At 40.4% G+C, this 18739-nt stretch overlaps 2 protein-coding genes across 4 annotated transcripts in view; one reads left to right on the top strand and one right to left on the bottom strand.

Annotated features, from left to right (window-relative positions):
- Positions 1-896: 896 nt before the first annotated feature.
- Positions 897-18470, top strand: METTL21C (methyltransferase like 21C). The gene is made up of 6 exons (XM_037377913.1): positions 897-1011; positions 10279-10429; positions 13559-13719; positions 14865-15007; positions 16528-16645; positions 16915-18470. Exons 1-6 carry the CDS (start codon positions 897-899, stop codon positions 17307-17309), a joined length of 1083 nt encoding a protein of 360 aa, XP_037233810.1. The 3' UTR covers positions 17310-18470.
- Positions 17694-18739, bottom strand: part of TPP2 (tripeptidyl peptidase 2) — a 54654-nt gene continuing 53608 nt past the window's right edge. For all 3 annotated transcript variants that reach the window (XR_005102417.1, XM_037376118.1, XM_037376119.1), the window contains one exon: positions 17694-18598. Coding sequence is in view for 2 of the 3 variants with exons in the window: in XM_037376118.1 (XP_037232015.1) it covers positions 18509-18598 (90 nt within the window). In the remaining variant the exon portion in view is untranslated. The remainder of the gene's footprint in view (positions 18599-18739) is intronic.

Below are 18739 nucleotides of genomic sequence, written 5' to 3'. Positions count from 1 at the left end.
CTGCGGGCCATAGTTTGAGGACCCCTGGGCTAAACCTAAAGAAATTAATGGGAACCATCCCCAAGCTAACTAGGAGAGAGTGAATGCCTTGATATATGTAATTGTTTATGGTGTCTTCTCCGACTTGGTGAATACACAGAATTGTCTTTGCACGTAAATACTCCTAGATACTCATTAGTGAACATGCCTTTCCATTGTGAGACAGCAGCTCACATAGTTCCGATCTCTTACTTTATTTCAGTGAGCAGGTTTCAGGATAACAAATTCCCTTCCAATAAACCTACAGTGCCACATCGCCATTTCACGTCATGTGAGGAACAGCAGAGATAAAAGGAAACCTCAGTGCTGAGATGATGAAAGGTTTCTATTGTCAGCTCCAGACACAACAATGCAAGTGATGCAGGAGAACAAAGATGACACACAAACTGGGATGGGTTTGGGTAAACCTGTTATTTGAGATCCCTGAACCCCATCCCAGCTGTTTCAAAAATGGAAGCTTTAAATTAAGTTTGCATAGGGACAGGCGATAAGCATCTAGAACATTTTTAGATTTCCAGATAAATGTGAACTTCTCTCTCACTAAAATAATTGTTTAACTTAAGGGGATAGATTCTGCTCCCCACTTAGCCAGCTTTCAAACACAACACACCATGTATAAGCTAAGGGATTTCCCTGGCAAAATTCAGAAGGATCTTGAAAAAAAAAATCCCACAAACCTAAATGGTTTTAGTGCAAACCAGGAGACTAACAATAATAATCATAATACATTTTAAAAATCTTAATTTGGTGTTTCACAAACTTCTATAGCTTATACCGAGATTCTTGTAAAGGGCTCCCTTTCAAGCTGTAGAAAGGAGATGGGGACAGAAGGGTTTATACACGTACAGCATCAGGGTATGGATGCTTCCAGAGTCCTGGGCACAAGTTCGGACCATCCTCATTCCCTGGCTCATGCTGCCACTCTCCAACACCGAACTATCCGTGTTCAGCACATACTTAACTTCCAGCAGGGTAAGTCTGTTCACAGCATGAATATTGAATTTCTTTGTTGGTGGTGCTTAAGTATAGGTTTAAGAAATGAGAGCACCATGTATTGCCCTGAGGCCAACTGGGGCGGTCCCTGAAAGCATCAGGTTCCTCTCATCCCTGTGAGTTACCAACAAATACTTTCAAAAAGGCCCTGCAGCAGAGCGGGTGGGGTGGGAAGCAGCCGCTGCCGTCACCAACCTGTGAACCTGGCACAGAATCAGTAAGGTGCACATGTCACTGTGCTGTCATGTCCTCCCCAGCATCTGCATGACATTGCAGGACCTGGTCAGCAAGAACTGAAAAAAAAAAAAAAAAAAAAATGTTGCAAGTGCCTTTGCGACAGATACTTCTGTGAGGGCACCTCGGGAGGACCAACAGCTGAGTGAGAACTATGTCCATCAGCAGCAGGCAGGTACACCAACCAGGCTGCTTGCTGCCTCCCGAAACCCACGGGTGCAGAAGGACGCTTCAGTTTCCAAGAGCAGAGGAGCTTTACTCATGGGGACATGCATGGTCCAGCACTGACCATTTTCAAACACAAGTGATAAATCAGCGACGCCCCAAGCACCCGCCTACAAACATCTCGCTCAGCACAGGAATGACAGGAGCCTGTGGTCAGAGAGCTCACAGCAGCCTTTGCTCACACAGATGCTGGATATACCCACAATAATTAATATTACAGAAATAATGTATTTAACAGCCAGCATTACCATGCAGAGTTATGCAAGTCACAATCACCCATTTTGCAAAAAAGTTAAGCCGTATTATTTACAACAAGTCTTGTTCATAGTAGACAGTGTCCTTTGTCTCTGCTCCTCTTTTTTTCCCTTTTGGCTGGCTCATGTTTAAGACAGACTTTGCTGAAGACTAAGCTGCTACCAACTGAACAGAGATGACTGTCTGGAGTCTCTGAAGTGTTAGAACAAGGGGCGTCGGCTAAAGAAAAATACTGCAAAACTCAGTTCTTGTTTATTTTTAAAGTCTTTGCAGCTGGCAGTTGTCGCAGGGGAAAAACTGCTCAGCTCACATGGCACTACCACTAAGCACACATTCTTTAGAAGAGCTACATTGCAGAACAGGTGATAAGTAAAACCAAAATAAGACTATTACTCTTGTAATTGATTTTCATAACTTGTACATGGATAACTGCATAAGAAAGCATTCACTAGATGGGAAGTTATTGTGGATGCTATATAAAACAGCTGGAGAGGGCTCCTTGCAAATTTTGCAATACATTTCAGTATTTGACCAGAAAGAAATAAAATAAAAGCCTCCATACAATGGCACAATATTCTTGTGGAGATCTGTGAATATTTCCCCACAGAGCAGGTCACATCCATTCATGCAGGTGTGAGCATCACTGCACCACCCAAGCAGGCAGAAGCAAAAAGGCAGCACACCTGCCAGCAACAAGGAGCTTGAAGTCAGGCAGGTTAGAGTTCTGGGACAGAGGAGAGGATAAGGGATACAAAACCGGGTTTGTAACGCCAGATGTAAACTGCCCAGGATTGCTACTGCTGTAGTGCTCTACAGGATTAGCCTGCGCTCTGTGTTAGGATACCGATACTCATGGCATACATTTCACTCAATTTCCTACACAGCACAGCTGCCCCCCCGAGCTTCCATCTGCACTGAAATGCTGCAATCCTGGTCCTTAAACAGCTGTTAAAATAATTGTCTTTTTGACTAAGTAGGCTCAAGTACTGAGACCCTGGCTCTGCCTGCGACCGCATCTTCGGTGGGGAGCAGCCCAGCAGAGTATCTGCAGGGCCCATGGCTGGCTTAAAACGCACGAAGTGACCCCTCAGCTTTTTGGTGGTGCTGGGCAGGGAACAGTTTTAACCTTGCTGCAATAGTCATCCCAAAATATCTTTTCTGAACAGCCTTACAAAAGCTGCCAGGCAAATCTTTCATAGCTTTAAGTATTACTGGTACTTTCCAGATAACGTAATTCTGCTTTCTCTGGGCCATTCCTAACCTATTACATGGCATGACTGCAGAGGCAGCAGGACAACAAAAGGTTTGCCAAGACTGACTACCTCCCTGGAACCAAGCTCCTGGGACTTCTCGTCCCTCACCTCCACAACACACGCTGATAGGGTAGGTGAAGCTGAGCAAACGTGCCAAGATTCAAGTGTTCCTCTGATAAAGGAAAAAAAAAAAAAAAAAAAAAAGCAAGCCCAAACTCTCCTTTTCAAACAGTCAAACTTTGCTTCATATCCCCCTGAAAGGCAGCAAAGCCCAACTGGTGCTCCTGCAGACCAAAACCAGGAACTATTTCTGATGTCCTAAAGAAATCATGTGTGCACTGCTGGCAGCTCCCTCTTCAGCGAGCTAGGATGGGCTTAATGACAACTTCTGAGTGAAAGCAAGCCATTTGTTAAATACCCAGACTGCAATCCTTTTAGGCTCTTATAGAGCAAAGTCAGCATCCTATTCCTACTTAAAAGACAGCCAGTTTGCCTGTGAACGAGCACAGCAAGGCACAGCCTGTCAGTCAGCACTGACTTTACAGCCCATTTACAGCTCTGGACAGCAATTACAAAAGATGTGATGATAGATGTTGGAGCTTATTTATTTTTTTCTTAAATAAATGTTACTAGTGACTCAGGATTACATTCTGTAGTTCGTGCTTAGAGAAAGCTGTTGAGCTTTCAAAAACATTGCATATTGCAGCGCACAGATATTAATTAAATTCAAGTGAAACTGGAGGTTTCAAACTATCCCTTTCGCACCCAAACTCAGTATATAAATGAAAAGAGGGCAGAAAGCATGAAAGAGAGGGAATTAAAAAGCACAACACCAAATGCACGAGAGCCCTCTTACAGCTAAACCTGAGGAAGTGATGAAATACTACATTTCTCACAGTCCAAGGCAAAAATACCACTGATTCCAATGACATTGAAATTTACCTTAGTGTCACCATCTGACATTTTAACTATGGTTTCAATACTGTCATCAACAGTATCTGGACTAATTCAGGCACAGAGCTGCTTTGGTTTGCACTAGATTTTTGATTTGCATGAACAATAGTTCATGCAATGGTATTTGTACAGTTAAGCTCATTATAAGGCCAGGCTTGTTAAAAAACACGTGGTTTAGTGGCGGGCTTGGCAGTGCGGAGTTAACAGTTGGACTTTATGATCTTGAGGGTCTTTTCCAACCTAAATGATTCTGTGATTCTAAAGGTGGCTGCCAAGTCAATAGAGACTCTTGCATTTGATGTTTTTTTAATAAGGTCAAGCTACTTCTAGTAACAGTTTGCAAAGACCAGTTTCTAAATAATCAGTTACTATTGCAAAACATTCATTTAAAATTACTTTCAATCCATTCTTATCTTCCTTCTAGAGAAACACCAGATTTTTTACAAGTGGAAGAGAAGCAAGGACACCCTTCAGTGGTATTCCATTAATCAGATCTTGCATTCTCCTTACTCAGCCATTTAATCATCCCTCACTACAACAAAACCCTCCCCGGCTTCAGAATAGCTTTACCTGAATAAGAACTTGCAGAATTTAATCCTAGGCAAATACTATTATAACAGGGAATAGCTAAGTGTCCCACAAAAAACCCCAACAACCAACCAAACAAAAAAATGCCCTAAAACCCCAACTACAACACACCATAAAAAACCCAACACCAAAAAAAACACATCTGATAAAAAAGCCCTGCTAGTTTTATCTCTGTACAGTGATAACTGCATTCAGCCAAAGCCTGCAGCACTGAGGGTGGTGTGTTCATCCTTAACACAGCCAGCTTAAGCTGGTCCCTCACTTGTGTGTATAGTAACCAGCCCAAAACAGATCGAGTGAAGGCAGCCCTGCTGTAAAATTTCCAGTTCAGTAAATTAAGACCATCACAATCTTTGCTCTATAAAAAGCCCGATGGAATTAGTTCAAGAACTTTTTCCTTGCCATAAGGAAAAAATAGCAGATGGCATTGAGTCCTTCCCCAAGCAACCGGCTGAGAAATGGCAGAGGGACCACGGGAGGTAAGACAACACCCCGTGGCAGGATAGAGGGCTCCTCAGTGAAGAGGTAAAATTCTTCCCAAGCTTTGAGAAAGTTCAGATGAAAGTTCAGCTTTAATGACTACTTTCTCCAGGGAGCAGATGATCTCCAGACAGGTGGGGTAAATAAGCAATGAGAAAGAGGTGGCACCATGGGAAAAACCTGTTCCTCCCTATTAAAAACAGTGCTGTCCAAACAGAGAGGAGAACCAGGATGAACAAGGAAATTCGAAGTAAAATAATCCCTTGAAAGAAAGCAGCTTCTGATTTTGAAAGAAAGCAGCTTCTGATTTTGAGAAATGTAACTACGGAAGGCTTGAAGACATCCCCAAAGCTCATTGCTGCGGGGAGCAGAAGCGTATGGCCTTATAATACAACAAGAGTTCATCAGCTGCAGAAAAATCCATGGGTGTGTTATCTGGCTGTCAGTGTGTGGACATGAGGGCAAAGGACCTGGTTCACCCATGACTTCATGCAGCCAAATGCGCTTTTCACATCCAGCGGTGCCAGATGTTGTGCCCCCCTGTTCCCTCACTGCCTTCCCTCTGCTGTCATACCTTTCTAACCATCTCCCAATGCAAGTGCGTGGCATCCAAATGACCTGTGCTCATTGACATAACAGGTCTTTGCTGTGATAGGAAGTGCATACAGAAGCTAGACAAACTTCAACAACAAGGCAAATATTAGGGGGACCAAACCCCCCCCCCCCCCGCCCCAAACTTACTTCTAGTGTTACACAGCATGTGCCTAAATAACACGTCAGGGCTCTTCACTGAAAAACAAGTGAAGGGACATCCTACTCGGAGCACCCAAAGCCAAATTTTGACTCTGCTGTCTCCTTGCTTTTCCTGCAAGGCTGGAAGAGCACTTCAGATCAGAGATGGACACAGAAAGTACAAAACACATCTGTTCTCACATAAATGAGTCTCTTCAACCTAATCCAAAGCAGCCTAAGTCACAGAAGATGGTTAGACGATGTAAATAAACACTCAATTTATAGCCCCATTCCTCACCATTTTGATTCTTGCAGCAAGCCCAGGTGATGCGCCACTGGTTTCCCCAGCATTTTGCTACTGAGCTGCAGCGCTTGCACTGCCAGGGAAGGAGAGAGCAGGCATTAAATACATGACACACTGCTAACAGCCATCAGGAGCTGCTGGCAAGGTGGGCACAGCCTGGGGTCCCTCTTCTCAGCATAAAATCTCGGAGCATCTCTTCATTCTTCCACCCTCCTAAACATGAAGATCCCCTAGGTGGTAGCACAAATTAAGTAATTACTTACACTCTGGTTTGCTCCCTTCTTTGAGATGCGTGGCATCTCATTGTACGTGCAAATAAGGTCAAGCCTGATCAGCTTAACATGAAATGTTAAATCAAAGAAAGAAAAGAACGGTTTTGTGAGTCATTGGAACAGGCTGCCCAGGGAAGTGGCTGAGTCTCCATCCCTGAGTCAGCTCTGCTGGGTGAGCGAAAGGAGGCCTGTACCGAGGAGAAAGGAGTTCTCATTTTAAAAATAATGAGAACAGTGGGTTTGGTTTGAGGATCATATTCTGTGTTGTTCTATATTTTTGGCTGCCGCTAGGCAGGAAAGCCAGCAGTATCGAGTATTAGTGACTTTAAGCTGGGGATCCATCCCACAGATACAAGGAATGGGCAGGGGGCAAGGGGAGGGAAGGGAAGGCCAAACACTCCAAACACTGAAGATGCTAACCTGGAACAAATTTTACCTTGCAAGCAAACAGCACAGGCCCTGTCAACACTATGCTGTGGACATTTAGCTGGCTGCTGACAGCAGTTAAGAAGTCCCTGCAATGCGGAGAATGCAAACATGCTTTCCACATCCAGAAAAGCTCAGCAGATGCCTCCAGCAATCAGGATGAGGAGAATCTGCTCTAGAACTGTGAGTCTGCCATTCTTCATCAGTCATTCACCAGGCCACCTGGGACCTCCAGCAAATCCTGCAGGAGCTACAAGACCCTGAATGTTTCAGACTTGAGTCACACACTGAACATTAAGACAAACTCTGGATTCCTAGAGTGGATAAGCAACTTTCCTGTTTTGTTTTGTTTTTTTTTCTTCTCCTTGTAAAAACGCAACAGTTCCTTTAGCTTTTTGATTACTGATATGGTTTGCGAAGGTATTTTTATATAGCTGTCTCTGGTGCCATTAAGATCTCTTTCCTAGGTGGTACTGAGTTAAGGGGTTGTCCCTGTGTATTATGTTATACTTGTCAACACCGAATTTCATTTATCACATTATCACCTCTCATAACATGTCAGAGATCCTTTTGGAACTCTCTAGCTTATGTTTGTTTTCACTATCTTGAATAATTCTACATTATTGTCACCACACTATTTTCACGTCCTGTTGGCTTTCAGGAATACACTCAGCAGCACAGCTCCCCACAGGACATGGTAAACCTGACCATTTAACGTGTCCTTGCTGTTAACAAAATATTAAGACAAATGATTACTCCCCCTTCTTATCCCAGCAAAGCTTAATTCCTGTAAGCATCTTTAATGAGCGACCTTACCAAAAGCTTGTGGAACTCCACGTATGCTCTATTAACTGAAGGATCCTGAACTGCATGCTTGTGGACACTTTCAAAAAAACCATACAAACTTTCTTCCTCTCCTATGCTATGCCTTATTTATCAGCTAATACCAACACTACCGTTCCCCTTGGTTTAAGTAGCGCAGATGTCAGACTTACTAGCCCACCTGCGAGACCCCCTTAGAAACACACCTCGCATTTGCACGATTGCCGGTGCTCCGGTATCAAGCCTGCTTTCAGCAGCAGGCACCACGCTCTGGCTCAGAGCTGGTAATTTCACCCACAGAGTTCTGGGTAATGACCATCCGGCCTGGCAATTTGTGACTATTAATATCATTGAAAATAATACCTTTTATCTCTTCTGGTGTAACTCTCCCTTCTTCTGGCACAGATCTGGCAGGCTTCATGCTCCTGATGGGTTCAGAGAAGACGGTAACATTTTCATACTTATTTCTCACAATCTTTTCATTAAGGTTTTAACAATTTTTCATCAGTTTACACTGAACTTGCTATTAACAGCACAGGAACTTTAAAATTTGTTTTAAATTTAAATCACTAATTTATAAGCCAGTAATAGGAACACAGGTCTGCTCTGCCTGTACACTGACGAGGATACTACTACTGAGTGCAGTGACAGGCAGAACTAGGAAGAATACTCTTCCCAGCTTTCCTGGTAGTTTGATAGCACTAAAAAGGAAAAAGACTCACAGCATCAATTAGGTTTCACATAACCAGACTTTAAAAACCCCAAAACACAAGCCACACAACTCATATTAAAAACAAATACATTCTAAAAATATTTGAAGTTTGATTTACTTGGTCACATTTGGCAGCCTGTTGTGTTTTGTCTTCCACAAACGGTCTAGTGGCAAAATTCCCACAAGAGCTTACAGAAACAGAAAAGCCAACCAAGTAATTCAGAGCTTTGTGGAACTGGATGTTGAGTTTGTAACTGAAAATCGCCCTTTTATACATAAACCTGAGGTGCTCTACTCCCCTTTGCCTGCCCGTTCACAGAAGTCTGGAGAAGTTTTAACCCCATTAGGGCTACACCTCCAGACAACATTCATTTTCAGTGTTAAACAAGAGACGCTTGGAGATAGACTGTGGCACAGGAAGCATTTATAGAAATTGTATAGTAAATATATGTCAACAGCTACATTGCAGAGTATCAGTGTTGACTCCTGTATCACTTACGAGAAGCGAAGCCGTGCCTACATGATTTGTAAATAAGCTGTAACACTGTCCTTACAGTTGCCATCCTTTTTAGTTGTTCACACAAGAGACACGATATAGAGTAAACCAGTTCCCGTGATTTGATTTAAAAAATAAACTATTCATGTTCAGCATCAACCCCCTTGCCAAAGCTTGGGATGGAACTTTAAGAGCAGCACCAGTCTGAGCTACGTTCACCCCCAGTGACAAATATAATAAACGTGACAGCAAGAACGTGCCTGCTAAAAAGACCACATCTTTAAAAAAGGTATGGTGGTCATTCCAACAGCAGTGCATCTGCCTTTTTCTTTCTAATAACAGCTACTGACGTAGCTTGGGAACGCTCACTTGCACTACTTGTAATGTCAGGCAGGTCTGTGAAACGCAGCATTTATGCTATCAACACAGTTAATGTCTTAATACCAGATCCCAAATACATATTTAAAAAAAAAAGTATTATTGAATTTCCGAGGAGGAAAGAAACTGGGTGCACATTTGAATGAGCAGCCAAGTGTTTTTTATACTTGTGTGAGTACTAGAGACACACAGCGGCTGACGTGTGAAACACACAGCCGCAGTGATGGAAAAGACTCATTTTTTCCCTTTGCCACGCTTCAAGAGTACAATACCTAAATTCAAAAGCTGTTCATCCAAAGATGAAAACGTCCATAGAGTAAAAAAAAAATAATAAAAAATAAATCTACATTGCCCCCAGCTTATTTCTTTTGCCAGCAATAGTTGTTTACTATTTAGCCAGGGGTGGTTTTCTAGCTTTACGACTTTCGAAGTTCCTTTTAAATTTTTTGACCCTCTATAGTTGAATCTGTTTCTACAGAATCTTTTCCAAGAAGAAGGGGAAGACAGAAGGGCAGCAAAGTGGTAAATGCATATAAAACTCTAAAATTCTTGAAATGTGTAAGGAATACATATTTATATGTATACACATCTATAATATCTGTATGTTTTAAAACAAGCAACTGCAAGATTTTCTGATGAAAGCGTGTTTTTGTGTCCACACTCTCAGCAGATATGATGTTCCCTGTGGTTATGACCTGCACTAAAGATAATGGGGGAGCTGTTATTTCCTCAGGACTGTCAGTTCCCCATGCTGTCCGTGACTCGGGCAGGGGAGGGTACCCAGAGCTTCCACAACCAGACACTCAGCGAAGCAAGCAAGACTTGACCTTTTCCTGGCAGCAGGAGCTGGATGCACTTTTCTCTGCGTCTGAGCTACTGCCAAGCAGTCACACATGTTATTTATGCGCTAGTTTGCCCAAGGTAAGTTGCTTGTTTGGGCCAGCACTGCAGACAGTAAGGCAAACATGGGGAACACTTAATCTGCAAAAACAGAACAAGAGGATGGAGGAAGCAAAGATTTTATTTCTGAAGGTTGGTACACTTGGGGCTTCAAAGCCTAAGAGCATTTTCATTTTGTACTCCAAATGTGGAACAGTTTAGTGTAACATAGTAAGTTCTTCGAGCACTGCCTGGTAATGTTACTCTAAATAACCTGCAAGCCGACTGGTCAGAGCAGAGTTATTCCTTCCAGGTGCATGCCTGTATAAAAACCTCTGGAGCATGCATCCGCCCACAGGAAACTTCCAGTGCCCTCTGTCACAGCAGGTACCCACACAGCTGTACAGCTAACCTTGTCTGACATGCCTTTGTGTTCTCCGCTAACTAACAACAGAAATATGTTTGTCAGAATTCTTGTATTTCAGGTCATGTTAACCAACGAAATCCAGCTTACCTAACCTCTGCTGTTTCGCCAAGAGTGGCTATCATTGCCGGTTTTCAATATTTGGATACATTTACTTTGTTGATTCAAATATATAGGTTTACTAAAGGAAGTGTCAGTACTAGGAACCTCACTGTATTTCCTAGAATTTAGAGTACTCTTTTTTAATTTTATTTTGTGCATGACAACAAGAGAAAATTGCATAAGCTCTAAGAAACACAGATGCTTGTGTACGGTATGAGTGTATGGGCTAAGCCCTATCTCACAAAGAATACACTGCAATCGAGTTTCCCACTGAGCAACCAGAATTGGCTTTTGGCCAAATAATTCAGACTAAAACAGACTGGGCTGTGTAAATGTGCAGAGGTGAGAGAAACATTCAGAGCTGTGTTTACAACGGAAGACCCAGTGACACAGTCCTGCTCGCTAACCTACTTTTTTTCTTGGCCAGGTAGCTAGATTTGAAAAATTCTTTCCAAGCAATGGATTTCGGAAGTTCAAAAGGCGCAAAATTTATTCTTACAGGGGATAAGCTGTTACCTTAAGATTTATCTTCATCTTACAATTTGTCATTCAGTGTTTAATTACCTTGTTAATTTTACATGGCATTGTCAAGTAGACACAATTTTGTAAATTATTCTTTCTTCCTTAGGTTCTGAAGAAATCAAATGTGATTTTTCTAAGGTTTTTTTGTTCATACCAGTTTAAGATTATTAATGGAGTCAAAAATTGTTTAAAAACTTTGGAAAGCTCTGAATTTAGGTGATTATTTCCCATCAGGATCATTCTGGAAAGAAATTAGCTGTTACCATTCAGAAAGGGCCAACATTTTCTAAGGGAACAGATTTCGGTTGCAATATTCTTAAATCAAAATTCATTTAGAGATGCATCATTTTCAGTAAAATATGGATCAGAAAAACATAATAGTAGTAAGAAATGTCAGTTTTTACAATTCCAGAAGCACAGCAGCAACTTGACCATATTACACGTAGGGTATAGACCAGGGGTCCTCAAACTTTTTAACCAGGGGGCCAGCGCGCGGATGCAGTGGCAGGCAGTCATCTGCGGCTGCTTGGTTTCACCCCCAACCCCGGCGGGGTGCATGTGTTGGGGGGGGTTCTGTAAATACCGGGGGCCGGATTGAGGACCCTGGGGGGCCGTATCCAGCCTGCGGGCCGTAGTTTGAGGACCCCTGGTATAGAACAATGAAGACACTACCTGTTTGCAAATAGCTTAGTCAATACTCACTTGTGCTTGTAGTCTTCAGGTACAGTTTGTCATTTACAATGATAAAACAAAGCTGTGCATCACTAGTGCCAAGATGCTAATATAAATTGTAAGACTACATTCTCCTGTAGCTTGCAGATTAAAAAAAAGCTTTACTTTTAACTCCATTTTATGAAATATATAATCTAATAGTTATGGCAGTAGGATACACACACACACACAAACCCCCTTCTGTTCAGCAAAAGCTACACGTATGAAAAAATATTTGTATTATTCTAGCATCTAGAAGCCCAAGCTGTAAAACAGAACCCAGTGAGTTGTGTGACATACAAGTGCAGAGTGCACAATCTTTATCCCCGCAACTTACCATCTGAACAGCTCAGGCAAGGGATGGACTTAAGGACCACATCAGCCTCACCACAGTATCAGTGTAATTTCTAGGTGTTTTTCAGACCCACTGGTCATTTTAAGAAGGGATTTCATAAAAAGAGCAAAGTGTCTTTGTAAATATTTAAGCAGACTCCTGTTTTAGAGGAGCTCAAAGGACTAAATAGGAAAAAGCATAACTTTTTAATTTGAAAAAGTAATATCACATGTCTAATTGAATTTAGAATTCAGTCTGTACTGAATGAGTGATAACTGGATATATGTATCACAATCAGAGACACAACTGTATTTACTGCAAGTAAATACAGATTTACTATGCATGTTTCCAAGCTGTTTTCTGGTATTCACTGCTACCCATAGCCAGCTGAAATTTTGACCAGTTGCAGTAAGAACTTGTCTAAGCAAGGGAAAAAACAAATACCGAAGGACCACTTTCTACCCAGAATGACAAACTGAACAGTTTACTCATTAAACAAGCCCTTCTGATTCTTACACGAGAATACTGGACAAGGCAAAGTTTCCTCCTGTTTTGTAATTTCAGGACTGGCTTTTCACTTAAATAGCACAAATTTCGTACTACAAGAGCCTTACCAAAAATCCAGACAACCCCCCAGATTTGAAAATGGTGTGCTTTGCATGTTTAAACATGAAACGTTCAGAAGACTGCGTCTTCAAGTAAGTGTTCTCTGGCTGTAGCCATCACCGGTTCTGACAGATTCTTTACATTTGCACCTGAATATATTTCTCAAAAAAATCTTACCGATACAAACTTCTCACTGCAATTATTTCCTGACTGCAGTCTGCATACTCTGAAATTCGCTACATTTCATGTAATTCAATTAGCTCTTCTGCGGGAAAAGGCAGAGAAGAGAAGGCAACTGTACAGAAGGAAACAAAACCAAGAACACTGACTGCAGCACATTAACCAGTTCTTATCGCAGGAAGGCCAAGTCCTGACTTCTTTGGAAAACAGTAAATTACACAGATAAAAGGTCTTAGTTATGAAAAGACAGTTCATCTTTCCCAGCTGTTGCTTCAGTTGATATGAGGTACCATGCAAGTAGCTCACTTTTCAGACTGATTAGTGGCATCCAGTCAGTGACATAAGGTTTTGCATAAGTGATAAGATAAATGCAATAATAAATATGATAAACATGATAAAATAAAAACTCTGATGGCATTACTGCATTACCAGAAAGTGCTCACAGCAACTTCCAGTGGAGTGGGGATGTCACCTCTCATCATGGCTTCCTATCCGTTCAACCAGTCATTGAAGAAAAAAAAACCCAAACAAACCACCCAGAACTCAAGCCCACCCAAACTACTCATTGTCTTCTTCCAGTTGTATCTCATACAGAGTGCCCTCAAGCTTCGGCATTGTTTTCCCTCTTCCTTTTCAGCTCTTTTGCCATGATCTCTGCACAGCAGCCACCATTCCCCAACAAAATTCAAGAAGTAATGGACTGCCAGACTGAGGAAGAAAACTGTGAAGAGCAGTATGACTCCGAAAACTGCACTTGCAGCTCAAAGTGTGCATCATCAACAGCAGAATCCAACTCAGGTTTAATTCAAATACTGCAATTGCTATGGCATGCTAGCATTTCATACTTCCCTTTGTCTCAGTCTTCAAACAGTAGATGTCATCATGTCACTTTTCATCTCTATTTTATCCCACCATTTCCCCTTATGTTTGTATTTATTATCAGACTAAATCTACAAAAAAGACTAGCTGCATAATTAAGATGTATGTCTAAAAAGCTCTCTGGATTTTACGAGACACTTAAGAATTATTTTTCAATTGCAATCAGAGATATGATTATAATATGCATTAATTGGACTGACACTTTTGAAGCTGTGGTATTACAAATTGGAACCGGCCAAAATGCTCAAACACCTACCAAGGACTCCAGGCAAGCATCAATGAAAACCTATGCAAGCTGAAGCAAAATTTTTCTTTGCAGCTAAAGTTAATTTTGTATCATCTATGCAATCCTGCTAACAGGCTTCCAACAACAGGACAGTCATTCAGAACAGTGTCCTTGTTTTCAGTGAGGCCAGATGGAGCAGTTCAGCAGTGCTCTCCCAAAATACCTCATTTACAAGCCTATTTGCTACGATGAGCCATGCTAGCACAACTGTAACACTGACTTGCTGAACTGCACCTTTCACATCAACATATACTTGAAGAGTATCTTACAACCCTGCTTTTGTGGAAGAACAGTTAAAAAATAACCACTAAGAGCAGCTAGGTTTTCTTCAATGTAAGAGGCAAATCCTACATCCTTCCTATGTAAAAAGTTTAATGTTCTAGATCTGTTGGCCCCCCAAATGAAAACAAAGCCCCTATACGTGGCATACCACGTCATAGTATGAACTACAGCATATCCCAAAATACAAGTGAACTCGGTCCTGAAAGTCTTCTAGCTGTTATTAGCAGAGTTATATATGTGAATGAGCAGATTTGTCTAAAAGGCTCATTTATCTCTGTAAATTGCCCACACACACACCCAGAATGGCAGGAAATTACCATTGCTCCTTTTGCTCCCTGGCCAGCCCGACCGTTCCGCTTCTGGACAGCAACTGGTATCAAGGCCAGTAGCCTGACAACTTTTCTAGTCCATGTGCCTACATACTATTTTTGCAAAATACTTTTTACGCTTTAACAAACTGCATATAAAAATAAAAATTTTATCATTTCTTTCACAGATTCACCAGTAATTCTTAAAATACTACAGAACTGGGTTCCTAGAGTTTCACACTACTTTGATAAAGAGCACTACACGTATGTTGGCCACCAGATCGTCATTCAGGAGTCCATAGAACACTTTGGAGCCGTGGTATGGCCGGGGGTAAGTACATGACAGTACCCAGAAAACTGACACAACAAAAAGAGTAAACAATGACAGTGGCACACAAATACTAAGGAAGCTTTTCTTAGATGACACTTCTGGCAGCAGAAGTCAGAATTTTCCCTATGCAGAACAAAGTTGTGAAGTACTTTAGCAGAAAGCTCTGCCTTGTGCTAATTTGCCAGTTCACCCCAAAAGCACTGTGGCCCTGAAATGTTTGTAAATTGCATGCAAATACTGAAAAAAAATTAAGAAAGGGAACTCAGGAAGAAGTGTCCAGCTTCTTCCATGTTTCAAGTCAGTCACTGCTGGGAAGTAAACAATAAATAAATAAAAGAACAGTTAAATATGCTTCTTTTAAAGAACAGGCTGGGAAAGTTCCATTGCTGTATGGAAAACCGTACTTGCAAACAGTTCTCCAGTCTTTGTTTCTCCCTGCTCTTAAAAACAGAGTTTTAAGTGGACTGAGAAAACTGGCTTTGAGGGAAGAGAGGGTCAACTGATAAAGATGTGAAAATTGGGATTTCAAAATTTTCAGATCCACATTTATTGAAAAAGCTCACAGAAAGAGGCAGACATTTTCAAAACAATAGAGCAAAAGAAAGCATCTGGATGGGTGAAACGGTATCTTATTTTGAAATGTCAGATCATCACTTTTCACGTTAATCAGGTGTCAGAATGCAGACTGCAAAACTTTCCAAGAAAATCAAGAGGTTGGACAAATTGGACCGGTGATTCATTAGCTGTCAGCCTTCCCAGAGCAGGTAGCCAGCATTAAATTATGAAAAGCACAAGAGTTAAAAACAGTAACAAATCTGAAGAGAAGCAAAAGGGCAGTTAGTTTCTTTGGCATCAGTTCATTTTGCTCACGAACAGCCGATTTATATTCCATTGATAAGATGTTTACAAAGATCTGGTAAACAATATTTCCATATTATGCTGCTGTTTTGTGGGGGTTTTTTGGGGGTTTTTTTTGTTTGTTTGTTTTTTTAAAGTTTATACTAGTATCAAGAGACAAGTGTTGAGTTGGTAAATAACAATTTTTTTAATATTTCCTTTGCATAAAAAGAAGAATTTTAACCAAAAAAATAAAAATCTGTTCTTGAAAAACCTCTGCTGAAGCCTCAACCTGCTTCATGCTAGTGATAACAAACCATAACATTCATGATTATAAACCAGAACATCACTTTTTACATATTGCTAAACCTCGTTTGCTGTTCTGACTGTATGGTTCACATTTAAACACTGCCTACCACGGGCTGTCAGAGGACTAAGAGTATACAGCAGTGTGCAGCAAATACATATCCCATAAACCTAAAACTAAAAATAAGCTGGCTGAATTTTTTTTCATATATAAAACCAGAACACATAATAATTCTTTCCTTATTACATTTTTATGTCACAGCCTTCTGTGTTTTTCATTGTATAAAAAAAATCCCAACTCTGCATAACAAAAACCTGATGAATTTCTGTGGAACTTACCTTGTTTCTGCCTTATGAATATGTGTTAACCATTTTAGGCACTGGCTTTATCTCAATATCTGGAATCAAATCAAGAACAATTCAACCTCAAAGACAAAAAAGTTTTGGAAATTGGCGCTGGAACAGGCTTGGTTTCCATTGTGGCCTGTATCTTAGGTTAGTCAAGTTGTATTTCCTTTTGGATTTCTTGTAAAAGATGATACAGATCTGCTGCTGTCACTTTAAGGCAATGAAGCAACAGCTCAAGTATTTTGTTTGTCACTGCTTTTTTAAAATGAAAATTATTGTAAAATACGGTTTTATTAATAAAGTAACTACACTAGTTATTGGTGAGGGGGAAGCTGGGCATGTAGATAAAGTTTTTTTATATACAACTATGTTCAACTACATATCTATGAATCAAAACAAATTTGTGTTTTATTTAGGAGCTTACGTTACAGCTACTGATTTGCCTGAAGTTCTTGAAAATCTCTCATATAATATTTCAAGAAATACACAAAACATGAATATGCACAAACCTGAAGTAAGAAAACTGGTATGGGGAGAAGGCCTCAATGAAGACTTTCCTGCATCAACTTACCATTATGATTTCCTACTGGCAAGTGATGTTGTATACCATCATACTGCTTTGGACCCCCTGCTAGCAACAATGGTGTATTTTTGTAAGCCAGGAACAGTATTACTATGGGCAAATAAATTCAGATTCAGTACAGACTATGAGTTTTTGGAAAAAATTTGCAGTATATTTAACACAACCATTCTAGCAGAATTTCCAGAATCAAATGTCAAGCTCCTTAAAGCCACAGTAAGAGAGAATTAAAGAGAAAAACTACTACTTTTTGATTTAGTGGCAGCACCTTCCAGTTTGGAATGCTTTGCAGCATTACCATGCACCTTCTGTGCATTTATGTTTGTAAAAGTTGCAGTTGTATCCAAGTTTTTCATTACAAGTTATGAAAAAATTGACAAGATATCATACAGCAGTTTGTCCCTGGCTGACACACATGACCTGTTCAAACAGACTAGTATCACTCCGCTTAAGGAACAATGTTAGTAGCAATAGTTAGTAAAAAGGCTTTAACAGAAAGCATTGATCTTCTGTGCTGCACTGAACTTCTGTTGTTTGTAAGGTGGTGTTTTGCCTTTTTTTTTTCCCAAGCAAGCTTCATTTATGTACTCTTTCAGAAACCAATACAATTTTTAGCTTCATTATTTGTTTTTATTAATTATAAAATAATATTTTAAAGTATCACAGTGCACATGGTGTTTTTTGATCTTCAACTTTGCACATTTATTCTGCTGTGGTTTACATTTTTAACAGTATTAAACATATATGTATAGCTTTACAATACCTGACCAAGATTTAACTGTCTGGCACTTTTATACATGTATCAGCCTGTCCTGATACTCAACTTCACATGGATTTTTGAGTTTGCCTGGAATCACTCCAAAATGAAGTTTTAGGAGAGCACCTATGCATCAGCAATTCCGAGCTACACATTGTTACAATTTGAGAGGTTGAATTTTTCTTAAAAAAAATTAAATGTAAACTCTTGCAAACAATACAGGTAATGATGTTCCATTGCTTTAATCTAATAAATAAAATTTTTGCTACTCCTGAAGTAGCTTTAAGGCCTTCATACAATTGAAATGAAGATCAAACATGTTAAAATTTGTTTTACTGTAAAAAATACAGAGCTTTTACAGGTTTGCAGTTAAAAGTAATCATTAAGAACCTAACATGCATGCAGTAAGCCTGTTCAGCCTAATTCCAAATCCTTGGTGTTGGCAGTTCTGGCACATCCATTGCCAGCAATGGGATGCACAATAAGGAAACTCCCTGATGACAAGTCAGGTTAACAGGTATTAAGCTGTACTGAAGTGCCTTTACTGATAAATACAAACAATTTAATAATCAACATTCAGTAATGAAAACATGCGTTCCAATAAAAAGTCAACTGAAATTTTTCATATCCTGCCCCATATAAAATCACTTACAAGTTTACAATCGTTGGTTTTCTAGAATACACAGTAATCAGGTGGATACATGACAGGAAGCCAATTTTCAGTGAAAGTTGCACAATGAGTCCATCCAAGTAACTTCATTAGCTGAAGAGAAAAAGTGAACATTTTTAAAAAGAATCTCTAGGGTCTTACCCTTTTTAAGATCTAAATCCTTCCAACAAACACTGCATTGATATCAACATCTTAAAGATGTCTACTATCAGAAAGATAACAGATCGGAGAACT

Source organism: Falco rusticolus, chromosome 2, assembly GCF_015220075.1.
Source record: "Falco rusticolus isolate bFalRus1 chromosome 2, bFalRus1.pri, whole genome shotgun sequence".
Classification (NCBI taxonomy): Eukaryota; Metazoa; Chordata; class Aves; order Falconiformes; family Falconidae; genus Falco; species Falco rusticolus.
This window is presented reverse-complemented; position numbering and strand designations above follow the sequence as displayed.

Coding starts and splice junctions, on each gene's coding strand:
- METTL21C (XM_037377913.1), top strand. CDS start 897: ATGGATGCTTCCAGAGTCCTGGGCACAAGTTCGGACCATCCTCATTCC. Junction 10,430..13,558: donor AGTGCCCTCTGTCACAGCAG/GTACCCACACAG, acceptor CTTCCTTTTCAG/CTCTTTTGCCATGATCTCTG. Junction 13,720..14,864: donor AACAGCAGAATCCAACTCAG/GTTTAATTCAAA, acceptor TTTCTTTCACAG/ATTCACCAGTAATTCTTAAA.